Consider the following 24,966-nt stretch of genomic DNA (forward strand, 5'->3'; position numbering starts at 1 on the left):
GCTATTAATTTTGTGGGGGGGGGGGGGGGCTCCGTGGCCGAGTGGTTAAGGTCGCTGACTTCAAATCACTTGCCCCTCACCGATGTGGGTTTGAGCCTCACTTGGGGCGTTGAATTCTTCATGTGAGGAAGCTATCCAGCTGGCTTACGGAAGGTCTGTGGTTCTACCCAGGTACCCGCTCGTGATGAAATAATGCACGGAGGGGCACCTGGGGTCTTCCTTCACCATCAAAGCTGGAAAGTCGCGATGTTAAGGAGGTAGGTTACCTTGTTACAAGGGTAAATTCAAATTAGTTGAACCGCAGCATCTTTTTGTATTTCGTGTAATATGAAGTTTTAACTGCTAAAATCTCAGTTTCGTTTGTCTCTGTCCCTTTAAGTTCATTTTTTATCCAGGTTTGAAGAACATGACCCTCCAAAGGTATTTCATATTGAAAGAAGAAGGAAAATACGGATATTTAACACTTCTCACTGTATTTTAGTTTCACTGATATCCGTAGAAGTCAGCATAATCTATAATTTTACCAGTATGCACGTTAGCTTTCTAATATAAGCTTAAAATGTATATGTCGCGGGGCTCGTGTTTCCATGGTAACACATTTTCTCTCATTTTTAAACAACTATGTATAAAAATAGGGGTTTTCGACGGCTTCAGTGCCATTCTGTTAATGACCAACATGGAATATTTGGGTAATATTATTAGCAAAATACCAAGCACTATACATGGTACCCTATTCTTCTTAAAGTTTAAAGTAACCATGGCAACAGAGATATTTAAAATGGCTTATATCTTGCTTTTTGTCGTAATTTCTTATAAAAAAAAATATTGAATAAGATTATCTTTCTAGCTGATGTAGCTTTAAAACATATTATTTCTAACGTAAGTTATATTTTCGTGGTATCTGCATTTATTCAAACAAATTTCTAAGCTTAGAATACTTAAGCAGTACCCCTCGTCTGGCATTTTTCATGGAAAAATCGTTCAGCATGCTACTTTTATTCTCATGGATATTGTTGAAATGAAAATAAAAAGCCGAAGCTGTGTTTCTTAAATAGATTAGTGTCAACGCTTTTGAATTTTACATTTAGATACATAGGTCACGGGCTTCGTTTCCATGGTAACATCAATTCAATTCAAGAAACCACAATTTCTACTGAAATTTGAACAATTTTAGACCTTAGTTTTAGTATATAAGTAACAAATTATCAACGGAACCTGTAAAATAGGTATTACAAATCAAACTGCTAGATTTTTTATCTGAAAATGGCCGTAACAAGTAACCTTTCACCCAATTATATTCCAAATAACATTGGTTACCATCATCCATTTTCTTACATTCCGCATAACATTGCAATATAACTATATAAAAGAAGCAAAATATTGATTATTATTCAGAGCAAAAGATTCATAAAAAATATTTCAGCAAATAATGGTTACTTGAAAATAGTTTGAATAAAGAAAATGCACAGAATTACCTTCTTTCAAGATAAAAGCTATTAATTTTGCGCGGTAACTGACACGTAACGTCATGACGTCAATGACGTCATTTTAAGGCAACATTGTTTTGAAGCGTTTCTGCGGCAATTTATTCATTATTTCTGCATTATTAAACCATAAAGCGTCAGATCGACGACAGGTCTATGATTTGTTTTCAGAAGAATGAATATACAAACACATTTAGTTTGTCGTAAACGTCGTCGTAAATCGTCACGTTAGCTTCCGGTTGGACATGCGCACATACAAATGTAAAGGTAACCTACCTCCTTAAACCCAACAAAATAAAATAAATTAATTAATTTTGCGCGGTAACTGACATGTAACATCATGACGTCAATGACGTCATTTTAAGGCAACAATGTTTTGAAGCGTTTCTGCGGCAATTCATTCATTATTTCTGCATTATTAAACCATTAAACATAAGATCGGAGTCAGGTTCAAGATTTATTTCCAGATGAATGGATATACAAACACATTTAGTTTGTCGTAAACGTCGTCGTAAATCGTCACGTTAGCTTCCGGTTGGACATGAGCACTTATTAGGTGCTACCTAAAGGCAGAGCTCCCTTGAAAAATCACAAGTGCCCCTTAAAAATTAAAGGAGTGGAAATGTCTGGAATTATGGATTCGTTTAGGAAGTTTATGTTCTATTTAAATTAGATCTATTAAAATTATAAGTATTGATTAATGATAATTCATGATTTCTGAATGTATGTTTAAGGCTGCATCAAATTTAATTCTTGACATGTGAAATACTCGAAAGATATTCTGTATATGATTAAAAGAAAGTTGATATAGATTAACATCTGCACCAAAAGAAAAAACGTATTTGAATAATTTCTGTTTTAAAACGTACTGCATCAACAATTTTACATAAATTATTATCATAGGCCTACTGGAAACCAGTCACCAATAATAACTCCTTCAAATTGAAAAGTTTCAAACCTAACAGAATCTCATTAGGACAATAGCCTAAAGTTAATAGAAATTAGAATTTACGTAATCCTGGAAATGACTTTTGTAATTCTTTTAAATGTCATTATTGTCAAATTTTGGTTCTTTCTGAAAGGAAGTATGATTGTGTCCAGCTTTCAGTCAAAAACACTGCTATAATAGACGCCTGGTATGGGAAATTTACAATCATTTACATGACTATACAAAGCTTGTTTTAAACCCAAAAGACTAGCATTTTTTAAAAATTAATGATCAGAATTTTACCTAGAGAAAAACAGTGTTTGCCGAAATTCAATGCCTGTATATTTTGATCCTAAAGCTTTTTTTTAAAAGTTATGTCTACTGACTACTGCACAGGCACTACATTGGAACCTGACATCAAAAGTAAACACTTGCTGAATTTCACAATGACGTAATAATACATAAAAAAATTGAAATAAAAAAGGAATAAAAAAATCTGGTACAGGTGAGGTTCGAACTCACGACCTCTGGTTTACAACGCGAATTCGCTAACCACTACACCACTGTGGACATATGACGTCATTATGACAAACATAAGTATATATAATAAAGTCAAGTAATGGCAGTGTGACAAAAGTCGTTTCAACATGAAAATATTGTATTTTATTTCTTTTTTCTTCGTAGAAAATGTATTTAGCACTAATTTTTTATTATCAAATGCGCATTTACATTTTTATTCAATATTCAAAGCAGTAAGCGAGACGCTTTTGTCAACCGTAAACAGTAAGCGTCTACTGACGTCTTTACCGATTAATTACTATGTGCATAGTGCACATGAAAAAATCCGAACAACACCGATTCCAAAAAGTACCACGAATTTTCAACTCGATAGTATACTCAGTTAAATCTCTCTATTCGTTTTCTTGTTTATACGTCTAACCGTAATGCGACGCTGTCGGCGCCGCTTCGCGGCGCCGGTAGCTCTGCTATCAAGGTAACCTACCTCCTTAAGTTATATTTTCATGTTATTTGCATTTATTCAAACAAATTTCTCAGCTTAAAATATGTACAGCAGTACCCTTCGTCTTGCATTTTTCATGGAAAAATCGTTCAGCATGCTGCTATTATTCTCATGAATATTGTTGAAATGAAAATAAAAAGCCGAAAATGTGTTCCTTAAATAGACCAGTGTCAACGCTTTTGAACTTTACCTTTAGATATATAGGTCACGGGCTTCGTTTCCATGGTAACATCAATTCAATTCAAGAAACCACAATTTTCTACTGAAATATGAACATGCAATTTTAGAGCTTAATTTTAGTATATAAGTAACAAATTATCAACGAAAACTGAAAAATGTATTACAAATCAAACTGCAAGTTTTTTTATTTGAAAATGGCCGTAACAAGTAACCTTTCACCAAACTATATTCCAAATAACATTTGGTTACCATCATCCATTTCAATATAACTACATAAAAGAAGCAAAATATTGATTATTATTCAGAGCAAAAGACTCATTAAAAATATTTCAGTAAATCACGGCTGTTTGAAAATAGTTCAAATAAAGAAAATGCACAGAATTACGTACCTTCAAAATAAAAGCTTTTAATTTTGCGCGGTAACTGACATGTAACGTCATGACGTCATTTTAAGGCAACATTGTTTTGAAGCGTTTCTGCGGCAATTTATTCATTATTTCTGCATTATTAAACCATAAAGTATCAGATCGGAGACAGGTTCATGATTTGTTTTCAGAAGAATGGATATACAAACACATTTAGTTTGTCGTAAACGTCGTCGTAAATCGTCACGTTAGCTTCCGGTTGGAGATGCGCACATACAAATATTAAGGTAACCTACCTCCTTAAGAACACATAATGTTCAACAAATTACATAAAAAAATGTTGATACTGCATAGACAATTATGCTTACAGTACAAACTGGAAGAAAAAAATATAAAATGTGTTTTGACAGAATACAAATTACACACATTCAAACAGAAAAGTAGAGAACAATATAATTGTAACTAAGTACAATTTAGATTTAGGAAGTGTAGAAATTTACAATATTCTTTTTCCTAGCTTTTAGCTTAACTATTCAAAGAATAGTCCGAGCTATTCTAATCACCCTGACGTCAGTGTCACACCTTGGTTTAAGTTTTGCATGCAAATAAATATAGCTATCATTTAAAGGAATATAGCTTTAAAACTTATTTTTTTCTTTTTCTAGGTCAATTACCAACCTCACTGGGTCAAGTCCCATAATACTGATATGTATTTTGTCCAAATTATGCCCCCTTTTGGACTTAGTAATTCGCATGCAAAGCTTTAACCAAAAGTAATGCAGATACTGAATTGAAACTTCTTTGGGGTTATGAAACTAGGTGATAGCATCAAGTCCATAACTCTGACATGTATTATGCAAAATTAGCATGTCCCCTTTTGAACTTAAAAACTTCTAGTTAAAGTTTTTTATGCACGTGACTATCTCCAAAACTAATGCAGATACTGGATTGAAATTCTTATAGATATTTTAAGTTTTAGGGTACTATCCCTGCTTCTGGGACAACAATTTAAACAGCTGAGCATTGGCTGTCTCACGCACAGCTCTTATTTTGAAATACAATATGAACTGCTGTGATGGTGATGAAGAATGCTCAGGCGTAAAATCTGCTCATGCATGATTGTGAAGAATAAACCTTCATTGCGTAGTATGTATGCATGAGAAGCTCCGGGAACTTGCTGGTCCAGTAACTCAAATAACCATCTGGAACCTTCCCAAACTCTGCCTGAATGGCTGGTGACAACTGATAGAAATGACCTTTATTATTCCGTATTGCGCGCAGTAAAGACTGTACAGATGTCTTATCATAACTTGGTTGATTCTGATTTCTGCCGCGGCGATTGTAAGTGCTAATATGCGGGAATAAAGAGTTTTCTACTGCTGGTGTCAAATGAACCCGCCAGTCGCCTCGTAGAATATTGACAGCATTTTGTTCTATTGAACAGGTTAATGATACTGTTCTGTCCATTAGTAGGTTGCTTGTATTGTCAAAGAAATCCAGCGTTTTCTCAGTGCTCCAAAGAGCTGGGTGCTTCATTATGCCGTCAGTGAATGGTCTGTCTTCAGGTCTAGGAGCAAGCATGTGTCGCAAGAGTCGCAACATAGGATCGTTTCCAGAAATGTACGTAAAATCAGCTTTACCACTCTGGATATCACCTTGATTAATGAAAACATAGCGACCGTCAGTTGCAATATGGTAGAAGATTAGTCCCAAAGGGAAGATGTCACTCCTTTTCCAGTAGCTCCTGTCTGGATTGGACACTGACTGTTCGCGCAGGGCAAATATTTCTGGAGGAATCCAACCAACAGTGCCGTACTCATCACTTAGGTAAGACTGTTCTGAAGGTACCCCGTTATTTGTGGAAGTGTTCAGTTTAGACAAACCAAAGTCCGATAATTTGAAAATGAGTTCACCACTTAGTTTTTGTTTCATCAGAACATTAGTTGGTTTAAGATCACGGTGAACAATCTGTCGGGAATGAAGATAATGAAGTCCATTTAAGAGCTGCAAGATAATGTTGTTGTTTGCTATCGGTGGGTAGCCCCGTCGTGACAGAATAAATTCTTCAAGATTACAGTCACATAATTCTAATGCTAACAACAAGTATAATTTCTCTCCCTCCTTTTCAAACTCGTTGCAGAAAAACCTGACAATATTAGGTTCAGAACTTTCTACCAAAAGGTTGTGGTTTATAGTTACAACACGTCTCAATCTCTCTTCAAGACTTTCAAGGTCTAATGTTATTTTTGATTTATCGTTTGTAGGAATTAGTATCCTCTTAACTGCTACTTCTGTGTGTCCTGCAAATTTTCCTTTGTAAAGACAACAGTTTGTATTACACAAACGAATTTGGTGTCTGTTATCATAAGTTATTTTATTAGCGTTGTAGAAAGTAGTGTTGCCTCGTGAATTGGAGCTGTCTGTTCTTTGGTATGAATTTTCTGTAGATGCTGACGTCCTACTCCGGTAAATTAAAACACCTACTGTTATGATTGCAGCACCAAGAAGAAATGCAAAACCAAATGGCCTCAACAGTTCTAACGGCACGTCGACCATAATTATACAAGAGGTTCAGTTATAATTGCAGCTCCAAGAAGAAAAGAATTTATTGCTAGTCCAAACTGCTTCAACACTTCTACTGGCACGCAGGCTATACAAAATCTTCATCCCTAAAACAGAGAGACGATATGTACATAATATCAAAGATCTAAAGAGGTTAGCATGCGATATTAATTCGTGGCTGTACTGTAAATGAAATATTTTATTAAAGATATATGCAACAAAAATGTTTAAGCACATTATGTGTATTTTTCACTAAATAAAGGACCATTGCGTCGGCCAGCCTAGCTGTGTGAAATCGCAAAGAACACTAGATGCATTCAACTTCACATGTAATATAACAGTCCTGTAATGTTTTACGACTTCAGGTTAACTACATTTTGAGATACATGGGACACAAACTTTTATTTTCTGTCTAAGCCAAGGGCTGTAACGCTGATAGTAAAGTGAAATATAAGAAAACTCTTGCGCACAAAATGAAATGCTGGATATATTGTTCGTACATGGTTTCACGACTCTAGGAGAAATATTTTTAGTAAGATATATGCAACATAAACTAAAGTACTTTATGAGAATATTTCACTCAGTAAAGGACCATAACTCTGGTCTGGGTGAGTAAAATCCCAAAGAGAACACGATCTAGATGAACTGCTTTTTGAGATATGTGCGACTTAAGTCAAGCATGATAACTCTATTCTGACCAAGAGATATCTTTAACAAAGCCCCAGAATATTTTATAATCCTGGCTCAAATACTTTTTGAAATAGGCCTACATGCGACACAATTGATGCATATTTTTTACTTAGTCAAGGGCCATGACTCTGGTCTTGCTGTGTAAGATCAAAATTAAAACACCAGGTGCAGTGCACAAATTCCCGTGCTGAATAACATTCCTGTGAGGTTGGTGACTGGGTAAAATACCTTTTGATATGTACAAAAATGTATGGTGTTTTCACAAACATGTCTTCAAGTTAAAAGTGCATTAACGCGAAATTTTGCGCTAAAACAGTTTCAGGAAATAAATAAAAATATCTAAAAAATATTATTTATTGCTGAATTTAAATGTTTTCAGAAAAACGCACACATTTCCTGAAAAGTTTACAATGCTATCGTGATAGCTACCTAACTATCCCGCGGCAGAAATTGACCCCATATGACCCAGTTTGGAACATGGCATAGAAATCATTTTAAGATAAACTTTCTGACCAAATTCCATCAATAAGGGTCATAAATGTTGCCTCTACAATGTTAACAATCTTTCCTTTGATTTGAACGGGTGGCCTTTTTTTTGACCCCACATAACCCAGTTACAAAGTTGGCCAAGGAATCATAAATATAAACATTCTGACCAAGTTTCATGAATATATGCATAGTCTTTATTGTGGCCTCAAGAATGTTTCCAACTTTTCCTTTGATTTGACCGGGTGACCTTAGTTTTGACCCGATATGACCCAGTTTTGAATTGGCATAGGACAATCGTGCAACATCGGGTATTTCCGTATTCTCCGGTAAATACACTATTGCGTAGCATAAAGGCCGAGGTGATCAGATTGTGGCATAGGAATCATCTGACCAAGTTTCATGAAGGATCCGTACTTACCCATAGACACTTCCAAACGTTAATCGTGTGCAATACCAGGAAGGTCGAATACGGAAATGTCCGATGTTGCACGATTGCCCTATGCTAATTACAAAACTGGGTCATAAGGAGTATCAGTTGTTCCAGGCAATACATAAGTTTAAATCACCAGAAAATTTGTAATTTTTGATAGGCTATTATTTGACAATTTTTACATTAATCAATGAGGAATTGAATCCCCATTCGATACATATAAGTTTTCTTTGAATTTATGCCAGTTCGTGAAATAACCGGCATTAAAACCTATAGCATGTAAATCGTTTGGCAGCGATAAAAATTTTATCGGAAATTGCTTCCACTATTTTGGTCTTTCGGGAGTTTGACGCGAGTGGGGACATTGCTCATATGAAAAAATCATCTCATTAATATCTCCTAGGATCGCGTCATATTAGTTGGACTACCCCTCCCCCGCAACTTTTTTTTTCATTTTTATTTTTCAAACCTTCCATGAAAATTTATCAACGAGAAGTTGTACTCCCCCTTCCACTTGTACTCCCCCTTCCACTGTCCCCGCTCCGTTCCAGGTATTTAGCCTAGATCTAGCTTAAAAATTTCTTATTTCAGTCTGCACTTTTATCGCCCCATTCTCGATTTTCCAGTAGATCTATAACCGTATAAGCAAAAGTAACAAGAGCTGTCCATAATACAGCCAAGCTCGACTATTCGAAATATTGTCCCAGAAGCAGGAAAATATTACCCAAAAAGGTTAAATATCAAAAGAGTTTTAAGTTCAAAAGGGGGAATAATTTGACCAAAATGCATATCAGTTATGGGACTTGCTGCTATCAACTAGTTTTATAACCCCGAAGGCACATGTGAAGTTTCAATTCAATATCTGCATTAGTTTTGGAGATAGAAACTTGCATGTAAAACTTTAACCAGAATTTTCAAAGTCAAAAAGGGGGCATAATTTGCCCAAAATACATGCCATGCAGTTATGGGACTTGACCAAGTGAGGTTGGTAATTGATCTAAAAAAAAAATAAGTTTCAAATCTATATGCCTTTTAGAAATAGCTGTATGTACTTGCACGCAAAACTTTAACCAGAATTTTCTAAGTCCAAAAGGGGGCATAATTTGGCCAAAATGAAGGTCAGACTTACGGGACTTGCTGCTATCAACTAGATTTATCACCCCGAAGACACATGTGAAGTTTCAAATCAATATATGCATTAGTTTTGGAGATAGTAACTTGCATGTAAAACTTCAACCAAAATTTTCTAAGTCTAAAAGGGGGCATAATTTGCTCAAAATACATGTCAGAGTTATGGGTCTTGACCCAGTGAGGTTGGTAATTGATCTAGAAAAAGAAAAAATAAGTTTCAAATCTATATGCCTTTTAGAAATAGCTGTATGTACTTGCACGCAAAACTTTAACCAGAATTTTCTAAGTCCAAAAGGGGGTATAATTTGGCCAAAATGAAAGTCAGAGTTATGGGACTTGCTGCTATCAACTAGTTTTATAACCACGAAGACACATGTGAAGTTTCAAATCAATATATGCATTAGTTTTGGAGATAGTAACTTGCATGTAAAACTTTAACCAAAATTTTCTAAGTCCGAAAGGGGGCATAATTTGCTCAAAATACATGTCAGAGTTATGGGACTTGACCCAGAGAGGTTGGAAATTGACCTAGAAAAAGAAAAAATAAGTTTCAAAGCTATATGCCTTTAATTGATGGCTGTATGTACTTGCATGCAAAAACTTAACCAAGGTGTGACGCCGACGCCGACACCGACGCCGACGCCGACGCCAGGGTGAATAGAATAGCTAGACTATTTTTCGAATAGTCGAGCTAAAAACTGGGATAAAAATCTAATTATTTCGCTATTAAATTTTGTTCAATTGATATCTATTTTCGTTATTGGATACCAAGGGCAAATCTATTTTAAGAAACACTGGTTTTCCAGTGGACGAGGGCTAATTGAACTTGACGAAATAGTCTCAATAGAAGAAATGTTTCAACTAAAATTGTCATGCTTAAATAATAATTTATTACATATTAGGTAGATCTATTTAGGTTAGTGAAACTAAATCGGTGCTTAAGATAACATATAACTCAAATTACAGCGTTACAAGTCAAATTTTAAAGCATTTTACCCCACTTTGATCCCCCGAGATATGTTTTTATCTGAAATAAGATAGTAGATATCTTCACACATGTTATAGATATACATCTAGTATGATATTGAAAAGTATACCATATATGTTCCATTCTATGCCAAGAATAACGCGTTCAGTATCTATAAAAATAAAAACAACTCCAAACAATTACAACGGGGAGCAGACGCGTGTCAGTATGCAAGTAATAGTTATAGTATGTGTGAGAGTGTGTTACCAGGATATATCAGAGCTAGGGGTACATCGAGGGTATTTTTCTCTGCACATATCGTCGAGGCCGGTAGGCCGAGACAGATATGTGAAGAGAAAAATAACGAGATGTACCCCTAGCTCTGATATATCCTGGTAACACACGAGCATTACATATTATAACTGTTTTATCGCATAGTTTATCATTAAAATTTATATATTATTTTCATTTAAATTTGTTTATTATTATTTTTACTATTTTGATTCCCTTTCTGCGCCTCGCTGACTGAAACACTAAAACTTCTGTTTTAGAAAATGTGTTCCCCAGATAAAAGTACCCAACAAATTTCTGCATTGGTTTTAAATCTTTGCATTTCATTGGCCAGACATATTGTAAAACTTGTTGTTTTGTTTGTAAAAAAAAATCAAAGAAAAAGAAACATTTGAGAAATCTCAGAATTTCATATATTTCATGTATTTCTGAATTTGGCAATAACTATCAAGTTTTTGAAATATTCTAGTTTATTTATTCTTTTACTTTATAAATGTAGGTGTTTGTGACAATTCTTTCTCTGTGAACTGTAAATTGGAGCTAAAATCATCTTTTCTTTGAAAGGAAAAAATTATACTCCCTTGATAGGACCTCAATAGAGAAAAAGTGTTCCGATATATATCGGAACAGTTTTACAGTGCTGATATATATCGGAACACTTTTTTTCTTATGAAACTCCATAGAGATTTCCGTGTTGATATATATCGCAACAGTTTTGTAAGATATCAGCACAGTTTTGTAGTAATAATGTGTGTTACTATGTATAACATGCTGCAAAGATCAAAGGAAAATTGCCGCACTATGCGATAATATGCAAATGTAGGCCAAGCTTGTTATAGAATTCAGGGGCGGCCCAAGTGTAGGTATACAACGACAAATTATTGTAAGTATTCAAGAGTCAGTTTATTTAGTTAAGTAAGTTTTGAGTATTCTTTAATAATAGATATTTCTAAACTTACTAGTACTTAGATCTACTCGTACGATTTACGTAAATATTAATATTTTGAAATGGGTAAAGCGTAAAAAAATCTTTGTTTCCGGTAACATGCTAAAAAAACATGTAGTTAGGTCAGATTTATGAAGATTTTTTATTTTTATTTTTTAATATTAAGGGAGACTTTTTGGAAATTATTTTTGTGTTGAAAAAAATAGTGCACATAAAGGGTTTATGTCTTTAGAGCATCGGTAAGTTGTTTTCTAACATCAATGAAGATAATGCTACACCAAAACCGAGGTTTCGAACCCACAGCCGTGAGGGGCTAGTGATTCCATGTCAGCGACCTTAACCTTGGCCACGGAGGTCTTTACGCTATAACTTTATCATTTTTTAAAAAGAATAATGCGTTTTGATAACTTGAAGCTTTCAAAAAAGAGCAAGAAGGAACGCATGTAATTATCAACATGATCAACTGCGAGTATAAGAGATTTGTCAAATGCAAAAGAGAATACTTGAAAATAAATGCTTAACTTTTCATGTCAGAAGTTCATCAGAGAAAGACAGAAACAACACTGATTCAAGAAAAAGCGTGAGTATCAGAGATTATTTAAAGTTACTATACGAGTTTCATGAATTGTATTTTGAAAATGAAACGGAAAAAGGTAAATTATATAAATGCAATAAGCTGTAGAAATATGACCGGTCAAGATTAGTTCATGAGGTTAGGAGATGCAATAAACTGCGAAATAAACAATTATTTCAGTAAATGTATAAGTTTCATCGATTGTAGTTATAAAGAAGTAACAAAATAAACGGAATTAAATTATATTTTGCAGGAGTTCCCTATAAAGAAAGAAAACATTGCGGATAACTACGAAATCATCAGATATCTTTAGAAGTAAATGTATGAAAACGTGTCAGAAGAAAACGGAAAAAAGAAGTAACAAAATAATTGGTATTTCATATTTGTGTAACGCTGCGCGTGGTAACGTTAAGTTTCTTTAAGGGAAATATTTTGCTCAAATTCTGTTTTTCGAATAATTTATTTATTTGTTTGGCTTAAGTCCGCTTAAATTGAGGGAATTAGCAAAATCCAGATTCTGTTTCTTCTTTTATTCAGTTTTCAACAACAATATATGGATGTCCACATAACAACAATAATTACTAAAAACACAACTACAGTAATCAAAACTTTGTAATTATCTAGTCGGATATCTCGACATGAAACACAGAAGTATATGTCCTTCTTATTTCGTAGGTAAAATTCTTCTTATTTCTGTTATCATTGACTTTTTATGAGGTTCATGACAACAATAAAATTAACCAATGATATTGCAGGAAACCTACATGACCCCTAGCAACAAATCTCGCATACCGCGATACCTAGTGAGATTCCACGTGATTTCACGTGACCAGGTACCTTTGTCTGCGTGTCAGAAGATTATTATTTTAATTACTAAACAGATAAAAAAAGTATGTAATAAAATGCAATTAACAGACGTATAATAGCAATTAGTTTGACACTGCAAGATCTTATCAATGTTTAGTAAGAAATAAAACATTTTTATAATGACAGCATGTAAATTCTTTTTGTTCTTTTGAAATTATTGACAAAGTTCAAGTTTTTACATATACAACCACTTTTAAACATTTTTAAAAAAATTATTTGAAAGTTTTAAACACTAATGTCACCGCATGACATTTGCAGGAGTTCCCTATAAAGATATTCGAAAGAAAGAATTACGGATAACTTGCTACGAAATCATCAAATATCAAAGTAAATGAATGAGTTTAAATGAACCTTTAGAAAAAAAGAAAATCTTCTAGAAATGCAGCAATCTTCAATATCATCGATTGAATTCTGTTCTGACGAAATCTATACCATAACTGAAAAATGAGAGATGAAAACATTTCTCACACTAATGTGGCCACGGGACCTTAAACCAGCATGCCTCCAGATTTGGCTAAAAAATAGTCTTTTTTTGAAATTGAAGTTTGATCATATTATGAACATTAGAATATGAATTATGTAACATATTTTAAAAGTTCCAAATCAAGAAAAACAGATGACCGCGTCGGGAATCGAACCCCGGACAGTGGCGACATTTTCCCGTCCTCGTAACCAATAACGATATAGCTGAAGCAGTGAATAATGACTTCAAAATATAGATATTTATAATCGAGACAGTTTATACCTGGAGTAAAAGTTCAATTTTCATCGTAAAAAGTAATAAAAACAGCAATTTCTCATGTGTTTCCGTAACATAAAGTTTGTCAGTAATTAAGTTTTAAAGCCTCTTAAGAAATATAGAATTTATTTCAAGATATTTAAAAAAAAAAATATTCTTTTTTTGTTGTCGAACGATCTGGAGGCATGCTGCTTTAATTCATACTATATACATTACCTGCTTAAAGAATGTTTGTGACAAAACAACATTAATTTTGTGATGTAATGTAATACCTAGGTTTATAATCGGATAATTAAGATTTTAACTGTACATTTCAAAAGTCAGACAAAACTTGTCAACTCTACAATAGCTTAAGGGTGTAAAACATCCGTGAATTAATTACTAAGTTTACGGAAGTTGAAAAATGCGTCTGCAATGTTTTCCTGTTATTATCCTATATATACTCAATATATTCTGTGGTCGAGGGGAGGGGGGGGGGGGGGGGGGGGGGGGCTGCCCAGGTGACGGGCAATGGACATATGCTCCCGCTCCCGCTAGAACTCATTTATCATTGTCAAAAGCTAGGCTTAAGTACATTTATAATTAAGAAATGTTGTTAACAGTGCAGTAAACATAACTGTTTTAAAAGGCTGACAACATAAATTATATCTGTGAAATTAGACTGAACGTAACATTTAAAACTAACTGTGCATTGCTCTTTGTAGTAAAATAAAAACGTTAGAACTGTCATAATCGTGTTGTGTTTAAAGACAAACTTCAGGTACACAAGTGTTACGTTACAGTGAGAAGACAAAACTATTTAACTTCTGAAAATTTCGCGTAAAACGGGGATTTTGTTCTTGTGATATAAAACGAGAGAGTTATGCTTCTTGGCTTATGTTAGCTTCAAGTCTGCTGTTATCAAGTAAAATGGACCTAAATCAGACGGTCATTACAAAATCAAAGGGAGCAGATGTGGGGTCTGTAACGGGACAGTCGGTGAAGGAGGGACTGGGAGTTGCGTCAGGCTCGCTTATTTATGTTTAAAAAATTCTAACCAGATTATATATTTACCTTGAAACTAGAGTCAGCGTACTTATTTGTACAGTATACATTTTACAGTCATAAACGAAACGATATGCAAGTCTTGAAGTCCGTTGGGACTTGCCTATTTTGACTTTTGTCTTCTTGCTTGTTTCGTTGGGCTGTTAAATGCGTTCCTTTCCTTTTTTTTGACATTTGCTAAGGTGCTGTGTTGTCTTATTTATAACAATGAGGATGAGCACCTTTAACCAGTTTAAAGGCCTAGATTCACTACTATATAAGTGCCCGCCCCCCCCCCCCCCCCCAAATCCAATATACAAATATACAACTCCCATCTTATCTGACCATGAAGATGTGTGCAGTGGAGTTGAAAGAAATTAATTTTTCTTCAGTCAATGTGGAATGATGATAATAATAATTATTATTTTGATATTATGTTGATGATAATAACTATTACTTTAATGTTATAATAATGATAATAATGTAATAGAAATAATCATAATCATTATTATTATTCTCATTATTATTATTATCATCATTGGTATATTATTATTATTATATTACATATAGGATGATAAATGATACAGTAATAATATTGAAAATAATAATGATAATAAAACACAAGTATAGTGAAAACTTCCTAAGTGAGTTCTTTGTGCTGAAAAACAAATTTTTTCGATTTGGAAATTGATGTTCATGTATTCATTTAATCAACATTATTTGAATACAAAATTATTGTGTTCCATCTATACTCAATTTTCATTTTCAGTATGTTGCCAAAAGTGACTTTTTTCATTCTTTGCTTTGTAACTTTGAAATTCACATTCTGTTTTCAATTTAGACAAATGTTTTTTACAGTATTCTGCAAGCTTTAGATGAGTGAAAGTCACATTTTTCAGAAATATCACAATTCTCCAGACAGAATTTGAAAAAATAAAAACTTGCGTGTTTCTTTAAGTAAGTTTCTCGTTATTTCATTATTGTGAAAATAAGTTTCTGATTATTTTATTATTGTGTTTGATCAAATGTTTTTTTACAAAGAAATGCCCCCAAAAATACTAATATAACTTCAAAAGTTATCAATTATTCATTAATTTAAAATAAAGTACATCGTTTCACCTTCTCACTAATAGATACACTTGTAAGGTAGACTGACTCTCCAATAAACAATGACCCTTGTTTATTGGAGCTATACTGTGATGGTCATTAGCCCCCAACTGTGCCGGTGAAGACAAAAATCCCTTGGCCCACTGCCAAAATCTAGGCCTTTAAGCTGCCTTGAGCGGCGTTAAAATCGGCCACATCATTTCCTTGTAGTCCCCGACAACTCGATTTTATTTCTTTGTTGTTTTATTCTTGTTACCTACCGGTTTTCTGTGTCGGCATATCTTTTTAAAAGTGTTTCACGGTCACTACGCTGCTGTAGAATTTCGTTTAGGAGAGGTTGCGTTATATCTATTGCATTTTGTACAACGTCTATAGATATCTATAAAGTATATTTTGAAACCAATTGACTTGACTGGGTGACCTAGTTTTTGACCCGACATGACCCATATTCAAACTTGACCTAAAGATCGTCAAACATTCCCATGAATTCTCATGAGTTTCAAACTTTAATTGTGGTCTCTAGAGTCTTAACAAGACTTTCCTCTGATCTGGCCTACTGACCTAGTTTTCAACCACACAAAACCCAGTTTCAAAGCTGACCTAGTGACTATCAAAACAAATATTCTGACCAAGTTTCATAAAGATTGAGTCACTACAATGTTCACAAGCGTTTTCTTTGATTTGACTGGGTGACCTAGTTTTTGATTGTACATGACCCAGATTCAAAGATGACCTAGATATCATCAATACAAACATTCAAACCAAGTTTCATAAAGATTGATTTATAACTGTGGCCTCTAGAGTGTTCACAAGCTTTTTCCTTTGATCTGGCCTACTGACCTAACTTATGAAACCACATGATCCAGTTTCTAACTTGACCTAGAGATCATCAAAATCGGAGGGAATGTCATATTTGACGAATAAGGTATCGACCCACCTTAAGTGTCCACAAGTTCTTTTGATTTGACCTGGTGACATAGTTTTTGACCCCGCATGAGATAGATTCAAACTTGACCTACAGGTCGCCAAGACAAACATTCTGACCAAGTTTCATAAAGATTGAGTCATTGGGCCTCTAGAGTGTTCACAAGCCTTTCCGTTGATCTGGCCTGCTGACCTAGTTTTTGACCCCACATGATCTAGTTTCAAACTTGATCTACAAATCATTAAGACAATATTCTGACCAAGTTTCATAAAGATTGAGTCACAACTGTGGCCTCTACAGTGTTCACAAGCTTTTCCTCTGATTTGACCTGGTGACCTAGTTTTTGCCTCCTTATGACCCAGATTCAAACTTTTTCCAGTGTGTATATATAACAAATATATATAAAAAAAACTGTACATATACACAACATATTTACCATTCATTTTCCCGTGTCGCGTGTATCTCTAAAACTCCATACCTAAAGGTATTCAATATGGTCAGCAAATTATTCGAGAGGTCAAAATGGTACAACGTATTTTTTGTGGTCTGTGAAATACAACGCCAAATAATTGAATATAATGAGTCATTATAATTAAGAGCAAATGTTTTATGTTTATACATTACATGTAAAATATACACTTAATACTTCTACGACAATATGATTTACACAAATGTAACATTCAATACTTATATTTACATTGTAACAATTTCAATGAGAATCAGAAAATTATAACAAATGGCAAACTATTAATCGATCTATACAACATCAGGATAGTGCTGTCAAAAAGAAGTACGCGTTCACGTTATATAGCAATTCGCCTCAGTACCTGATCTCAAAATCTGGTAGCTTGTTTACAATAGTCATATTTTCATACAATTTTTATATATTTTTCCTGCAAGCAAGTGTCAAACATCAACAGTTTAAATGATTGCGGTGCAAAGTATCGAGATGAGGCGACCTACTTCAAAAATAAGAAACAAGAACAGTTTTTTATCAAAGCATGTGCAATACAATAAATACAGAAAGAATTTGTGTTGAGTAGCAATACACCATTTCGAGAAATTTTGACAAAGAAATACGTAATATATTAAGGAATCATTGACATTTGACAAAGCCTCTTGTTTTACGTGCAAAATTGACGACAAAACAGGTTTTTTTAAAATAAAAAAATCTTATTGACATTATATTTTTCTCTGTGTGTGCGTGTGTGCGTGTGCGTGTGCGTGTGTGGGTGTGCGTGTGATCTAACAAACGAGAGAAACCTAAGCTCACCTTACGGCGTTAATTTCTGCATTATAGGCCTAGGTAAAAACTTTATTATCTTCCTATTACAAAAATGTTCATAATGTTTCCAACTGTATATATTCATATATTTAAAGGATAGTCAAAGGATTTTTTTTAAAGCTCTAGCTATTGTAGTGTGTAGTGTTCTCAGTGCCGTAGCCTAACACAAATTTTAACCGAGGCAATCTGGGGGTGGGGTGTAGGGGTCGGGGGATCCTGGTACATGTCTTCCCCTCGAATTGTTTTCCCCCGGGACGTCTCTGGTGCGTTCTGGAACACTCTTAGACTGTGTCATATCACTGTAAAAATCGCCCTTTTAGCCCTGTTTATCTCAATTACTTTCATTCAATTTTGAAATACAGGTATGAAATGGTGGCCTTTTGTGCACAGTTTGGTCTAAATTTTGAGTTACTACAGGGGGAACCCCCTCATTTAAGGACTCTCCCCTGGAAAAATTGAAATACAGGTATAATATGGTGGGCTCTGGTGCATTTTTGGTCTAATGTTTTAGGTTAAGTAGGGGTTCCTGCCTCATTCTAGTGGGATGAAGGAGCTCTTCCTCTGGAAAATTTTGAAATATCGGTATGAAATAGTGACCTGTGGTGCTTTTTGGGTTTAGATTTGATTAATAATAAATAATTGGGTGCAACTTTGATGAGTACAGGTCACTTCTCAGCAAACTTGGGGCGGGAGGGGGCACGGGTCTCCTCGGTCCGGCCCTGGATCCAGGCCTGGCAAGGCTCTAGGTTTTCTGCCTCACTTTTCCACAATGATGTTAAGAGGCAAATGATATTCTGATATATATATTCTAATGATATTCTAGTTACTTTTTTGAGCTTTTATTAATGATTTTTTCATCAGTGCGATAGGCCTGCTTTTCACTTCTGGAAAGGATGAACATTAAAACAGGGAGTCCGAAAAGAAAGGTAACACTTTCATACTTTCAGAATTTTGATTTAATGTTGGAGAATAACAAACAAAGATGTAAGTAGGGGTAAACAGAGGTGTAAATATGTCAAACAATATCAATTTTACAATGTTTTTAGAACAAAGTGCCTTTCGTTTTGGACATCCTTATAATCATCAGCATATCATGATAACCAAACCCATGCGGTTACTCGGACATAATCTGTTATTTTAGTTGCATATCTATAAATATGTCGTATACAAAGATCCTTCATTAACACAAGTGAATTAACAGGATAAAAAGTACAGACAGTAAACCTCAAATCACGCACTCTCTTTAAGTTCACCATGGTACAGGCACAGACAGTATTAATCCAGTGATATTTTTTTACTGTCAAATCAAAAAGTATTTTGAATTCAGAAAAAAAGTAATAATTTTTTTACAATTCTATTTTAGCTTTAGTAACACCTAAAAGGGGCCAAGCTCCCCATTTGAATAAAAAATTTGGAGAGGAACTTACAAGTATGTACAGTTTGCTGAAGATCTGCCACGACGTTCTTGAGAAGCAGTCTTTTACAGCGTTTTTTTTTCTAGTTTAGCAATGGCAGACATATAATGGGGGCCAACATGCACGTTGTAAACATTAAAAATAAACTGCAATTTTCGGACTTAATGTCACCGTTGTGCGTCCTTATTTGTGCGTGATGTATAACATCCGTAGTACATGTATATAAAATGCAGAAAAATGAGTCCGTTTACATTTGTTCCCTTTGCTTTGTGAAATTAATTTTGAAGAACATCTTCAAGTTGGTAGATACAAATGAACTGAAACGTCCCGTTTAAAAAAAAATAGTTGGTAGATTTTCATATACAAATGAACTGAAACGTCCCGGTTTGTGAAGGCTGACGAATGCTTTAACATCAAAACAACAAATCATTCATAGAATTTCGCCATGCTGCCGTCGCCACTATGCAGTTTCATTGCATCATATGCATACATGAGTAATCCAGGAAATTTTGTCGTCCAGTAATTTAAGAATCCTGTTGGATAACTTCCGTACTCATTTTGTAAGTTTATGGAGAGCTCGTAATAATGCTCATTATTATTTCTTATAGCCCTTATCAAAGAGTCGACGGACAATCTATCATATCTAGGACCCTTACCCTTGCCATGATGCGATCGGCGCCCATAAACATTTGGAAACAAATCTTGCTGCACACTGAGTGTCAACTTTTGATACCAATCAAAAGGTTGACATGGTATCATTTGGTTTCCAGTTCCTGTAATAACCTGTATAGGATTTTTAGTAAATGGAGCATTGTTTACGGGTAAACCCATTGACAGATTACTTGTTTTTTTATAGAAATCCAGGACTTTTTCCATATTCCAAAGTGCTGGATGATTTTTCACTTCTTGTGCTGACGGTCTATCTGTTGGAGCAGGCGAGTGCATGTCTTTAACAAGGTTAAATAGAGGGTCGTTCGCAACAACGCCTGTATAAGTGGCATTCTTGTTTTGTATGTCGTCCTGGGTATTGAAAACATATTTACCGCCACTTGCTACAAAGTAAAAGAGCAACCCTAGAGGAAAAATATCGCTTTTTCGACTGAACTGAATTTCAGTATTTAGGTCTTCTAGTGCGATGTAGACTTCAGGCGCCATCCAGCCCAGGGTTCCACTTTCACTACTTCCGGAAGCTACGGAACTTGTTTCAGGTAATGTCTTAGACATACCAAAGTCAGATAGTTTAACAATAACATTGTTGTTTTCTATTTTCATAAGAACATTGGAGGGCTTCAAATCTCGATGCACAATATCTTTTGAATGTAAGAAGTCCAGTCCTTTAGCCATACTTAGAAGTATATCTGTGTCTAATATTGGAGGACAGTTATGCCGATGATGAAGAAGAAACTCTTCTAAGTGATAGTTACATAGTTCAAGTGCATAAAGAAGATGCGTACCCTCTATCTGATAACCGTAGTATTTAGTGACATTTTCATGACCGGATTTCATTATTTTGTGGTTAATATCTATCTGTCGCCTTAATTTCTTTTGAAGATGTTTGTACTCGTTAATTATCTGATCAGTATCATCCGTATCTATATGTACTCTTTTAACCGCAACTATCATATCATTTTCAAACAGTCCTTCAAACACGGTAGCGTGACTCATGCCAATTGGTTTTTTACTGTCGTATGTAATCTTTTTTGGGGGCTGGACTTTGTTGGTTGTGGTTAGAATTCTGCCAGAACAGTTCAATCCGGACTCTTCGTTTCTAGAATTTTCATTTTCATGGGAAGGTTCGGTAGTAAGTCTGCGAGTCAACTTTTCTACGATTTCAGTGATATTATTGATTTTAATTACTGCACTTATGCAGGCACCTATGCAGGCACCTATGCCGGCACCTATGCAGGCACAGGTAAAATATGCTTCAAAGAACAAAATGCCTGACATTTTTGTTTGTGTAAAACCAAATCGATAGATATTCACGAAGTCACTCGATGATTTTTTTTTCCTAATGACTTACTTGCTTTCACAGGTATATCTGTAAGGTTTCGTTTGTTTTTACCTATTTGATTTATAGACTAAATTATACTTATCACAAAAACTTCACTAGATTTTGATAACTTGAAACTCAACACATTACGATAGGTTCTCTCTAAAAGCTGCTATGTCGTCGACATCCTATAAAAAATATAATCAACGAAATAGTAAAATGAATATACAGCAGAACAAGTATTTCGTATTTATTTGCTGGATGAATATTATGAAATAGTCGATGTTTCAAATGTAGAAAATTATTCAAACTTGTTGTAATCAAACATCTTGGAATGTAAGAAAACTGCGCTTGGCAACTTGCCTCGCGTGGACGGGTCTGCGGTGAACTACGTCGAACTAAGTTTTATTACGGACAGCCTCGGATAACTACATGCAGCTACGGAACAATACGGCAACGTACATTTCAGTATTAAATTTTTATGTAGGAAATATTACTCCATTCTACATGATTTACAGAAATTTCAAATATAGATCTAAATACATTAAGAGAATCAAGTTGCCAGAAAAAAACAACATGATTTAAAATGAATATATCCCCAGCCTTGTAACTTAGAGCATTTATTCTGGGAATATTGCCAGGTAGAAATTTTGTGGAACAACTTAACTCAGTTTCAGAATGAAGTTGAAATTTGATATAGAAAGTGTAAGTTTTGTTGTTGTGTTTTTTCTTCTTTTTTTTCAAAATAATGTGAAATGTAGTGAAACTTTATCATTTATTTGATGAGGTATTTCGTATTTCAAATGTAAAATAGAAAAACAAGTTTTGAGTCATTTCCGAATTATTTGAAAATAAGGACTGGTATAGAAAGGGAAATAACTTTCATGTAGGATATAATAATCATATTTTCCTATTACAATTAAAAAACAAAAACAATTTAAACAGTGTAAATTAATATAAACTGGAGACGACAGAGAAACTATTCTCTGTTGTTTTTTTTTTTTTTGTTATTTATAAAACGTCATCACATACAGCAAATTATTTTTTTGAGAATTCTTACAGAAAGAAAATGATATTGTTGTAGTATTTGGCTGGTAATGTAATCATGTGTACTGCATCATGTGAAATATTTATAAAATAAATATAATAAAAGATGTCGAGCGCCCGAGATAAGATATCATGCGCACGAAATAGGATGTCGTGCGCTCTAGATGAGATGACGTGCACTCGAGATAAGAAGTCGTGCAATTGAGATAAGATTTTGTGCTCTCGAGATAAGATGTCGAGTGCTCGAGATAAAATTGCGTGCTCACAAGATAATTTAATCTAAACAAGAGTGCCAGAATGTCACAATATACGCCCGTCACAGCAAATTTCTTTACTCTAGCACCTGTATTTGCAGATGGAAATTTAATTTTGTGGTTGTTTAGTAATCATTGTAATTCGTTTGTTTTTCTAAGTCCACAAAAAACTCCTTACCAGGTAAAGGTACCTTAGAATACACCTAAAATTAGAAAGTAACAACTATGTTGTACCACAGAAAAGTGGTCTTGGTTTTCCTTACGGTCAATTATAAAAAGTTACAATATAAGTTATTTATGGTAACAACTAAGGGAAGTTAATCTTAAAAAAAAAAATAAAATAAAAAAAAAAAAAAAAAAAACCCCCCCCCCCCCCCGCCCAAAAAAAAAAAATTGTAAGTCCACACAAAAATCCTTACCAGGTAGAGATTGGTCAAAATACACCTCAAAATTGGATGTAACATGCATGTTGTACTACAGAAAAGTGGTCTCGATTTTTCCCTACGTCTAGTAATGAAAAGGTTACAATATAAGCTATTTATATTAACAACAAAGGGAAGTAATTCTAAAGAAGGGAACTGCGCATGACACTTCTTCTCATGATGGTGTATAATTGTGCCAAGTTACATCAAAATCCCACCATGTATGAAGAAGAAATGCTTCGGACAGTCATTCTTGTATCTGACCTTTGGCCTCTAAGTGTGACCTTGACCTTAGACCTAGGGACCTGGTTCTTGCGCATGACACTCCGTCTTGTGGTGGTGAACATTTGTGCCAAGTTATTACAAATTCCCTCCATGCATGAAGAAGAAATGCTCAGGACAAAGTTTTCATTCTTGTATCCTTTGACCTCTAAGTGTGACCTTGATCTTAGACCTAGGGACCTGGTTCTTGCGCTTGACACTCCGTCTCATGATGTTGAACAATTGTGCCAACTTTCATCAAAATCCCTCTATGCATGAAGAAGATATGCTCCGGACAAAGTCATTCTTGAATTTGACCTTTGACCTCTAAGTGTGACCTTGACCTTAGACCTATGGACCTGATTCTTACGCATGACACTCCGTCTCATGATGGTGAACAACTGTGCCAAGTTTCATCAAAATCCCTCCATGCATGTAGAAGATATGCTCCGGACAAGGTCTGTGGAAGTTTTATGAGGGTTCATGAAAGACAGTCGTTTAAAGTTTTTCTTTATTTTCTATTTGTAACTCCGGCAGTTCCTTTATTCAATCAAGCAGAACCCTGGTGTTCCCGAACATCAGCCAACTGCAACCATTTGAACAAACTTGAGTGAGGACCTTACAAAGACACTACAGACAAAGTTTGGTGACAGTTCATCACACTGTGCATAACAGTAGTTGTTTAAATGTTTTTTTTCTATTTTTCGCTCCGGCGTTCCCTGAAATCCGTCAAGCGGAACCATTTGAACAAAACTGAGACTTTACAACGATGCTACAGACCAAGTTTGGTGACGACCATGAGAAAACGTTGTTTAAAGTTTGTTTCTTTTCTAACACTAACGTATTTTAAAATCGATCCAGCGGAACTATTTGGATAAATTTGAGAAAGAGCTCTTTAAGGATGATTGAGACAAAGTTTTTAATGATGTGGTTAATGAGAAGAAATCGCTTAAATGTGAAAAGCATAAGCCAGACGGGGACGCCGGACACAGTTTCTTCGCAATAGCTCGCGCTGAGCCTTTGGTTCAGCTGAGATGAAAACACCGCAATGGATAATCATCAATCATAAACGAAACCGGATGATTCGTGTAAAGAACGCTATATTTAATTACTATGCAACAAATGTAGTAAACACAGTTTTAGTTTATTAAAATATTGCTGACAAAAAGAAGAAACACTTACTTTAACAATATAGCTCACTTATCAGCCTGAAATTTCAAAATAATTTTAAGCCTACTTTTTGACAATTAAGCCGCTATCAGTTTAGACGGCCATGACCTATTACTGAGACCAGAGTAAAGATAAATGTGTGCAACTGTAATAAGACCAAAATAAAAAATATGTGTGGTTCAGGTAACCCGACCGACCCTATTTTTTTCCGCCGACCCTTAAACGTTTTGTCGATTTTGGAATGAAAACTGTTTGTGGTTACGAATTGGCATGGGACGAAAAATATCGAGTACGAATTGAAACGCTTTGAAGAAAGCTAATCCGATATTTAGTAAAACACAAATACAATATGCCAAGAAAATATGCCAACGTGTCAATATCGAATTACACCTCGGGGCATAAT

At 34.7% G+C, this 24,966-nt stretch overlaps 2 protein-coding genes across 3 annotated transcripts; both read right to left on the reverse strand.

Moving 5' to 3' along the window:
- Window positions 1-1,928: 1,928 nt before the first annotated feature.
- On the reverse strand, window positions 1,929-24,644 carry LOC123547275 (serine/threonine-protein kinase/endoribonuclease IRE2-like). Of its 2 annotated transcripts, none has more exons than XM_045334245.2 (2): window positions 24,576-24,644; window positions 1,929-6,647 (listed from the first exon to the last, which is right to left on the reverse strand). In XM_045334245.2, the coding sequence occupies exon 2, from the start codon at window positions 6,532-6,534 to the stop codon at window positions 5,071-5,073; it is 1,464 nt and encodes a 487-aa protein (XP_045190180.2). In that variant the 5' UTR covers window positions 6,535-6,647; window positions 24,576-24,644; the 3' UTR covers window positions 1,929-5,070. The 2 variants fall into 2 exon arrangements, with proteins under 2 accessions (XP_045190180.2, XP_045190179.2); XM_045334244.2 differs by lacking the exon at window positions 24,576-24,644 and adding an exon at window positions 10,378-10,528.
- Window positions 17,098-21,591, reverse strand: LOC123547261 (serine/threonine-protein kinase/endoribonuclease IRE2-like). The gene has a single exon (XM_053551549.1). It carries the CDS (start codon window positions 21,364-21,366, stop codon window positions 19,846-19,848), a length of 1,521 nt encoding a protein of 506 aa, XP_053407524.1. The 5' UTR covers window positions 21,367-21,591; the 3' UTR covers window positions 17,098-19,845.
- Window positions 24,645-24,966: the final 322 nt, after the last annotated feature.

Source organism: Mercenaria mercenaria, chromosome 9 (genome assembly GCF_021730395.1).
Source record: "Mercenaria mercenaria strain notata chromosome 9, MADL_Memer_1, whole genome shotgun sequence".
NCBI classification, from domain to species: Eukaryota; Metazoa; Mollusca; class Bivalvia; order Venerida; family Veneridae; genus Mercenaria; species Mercenaria mercenaria.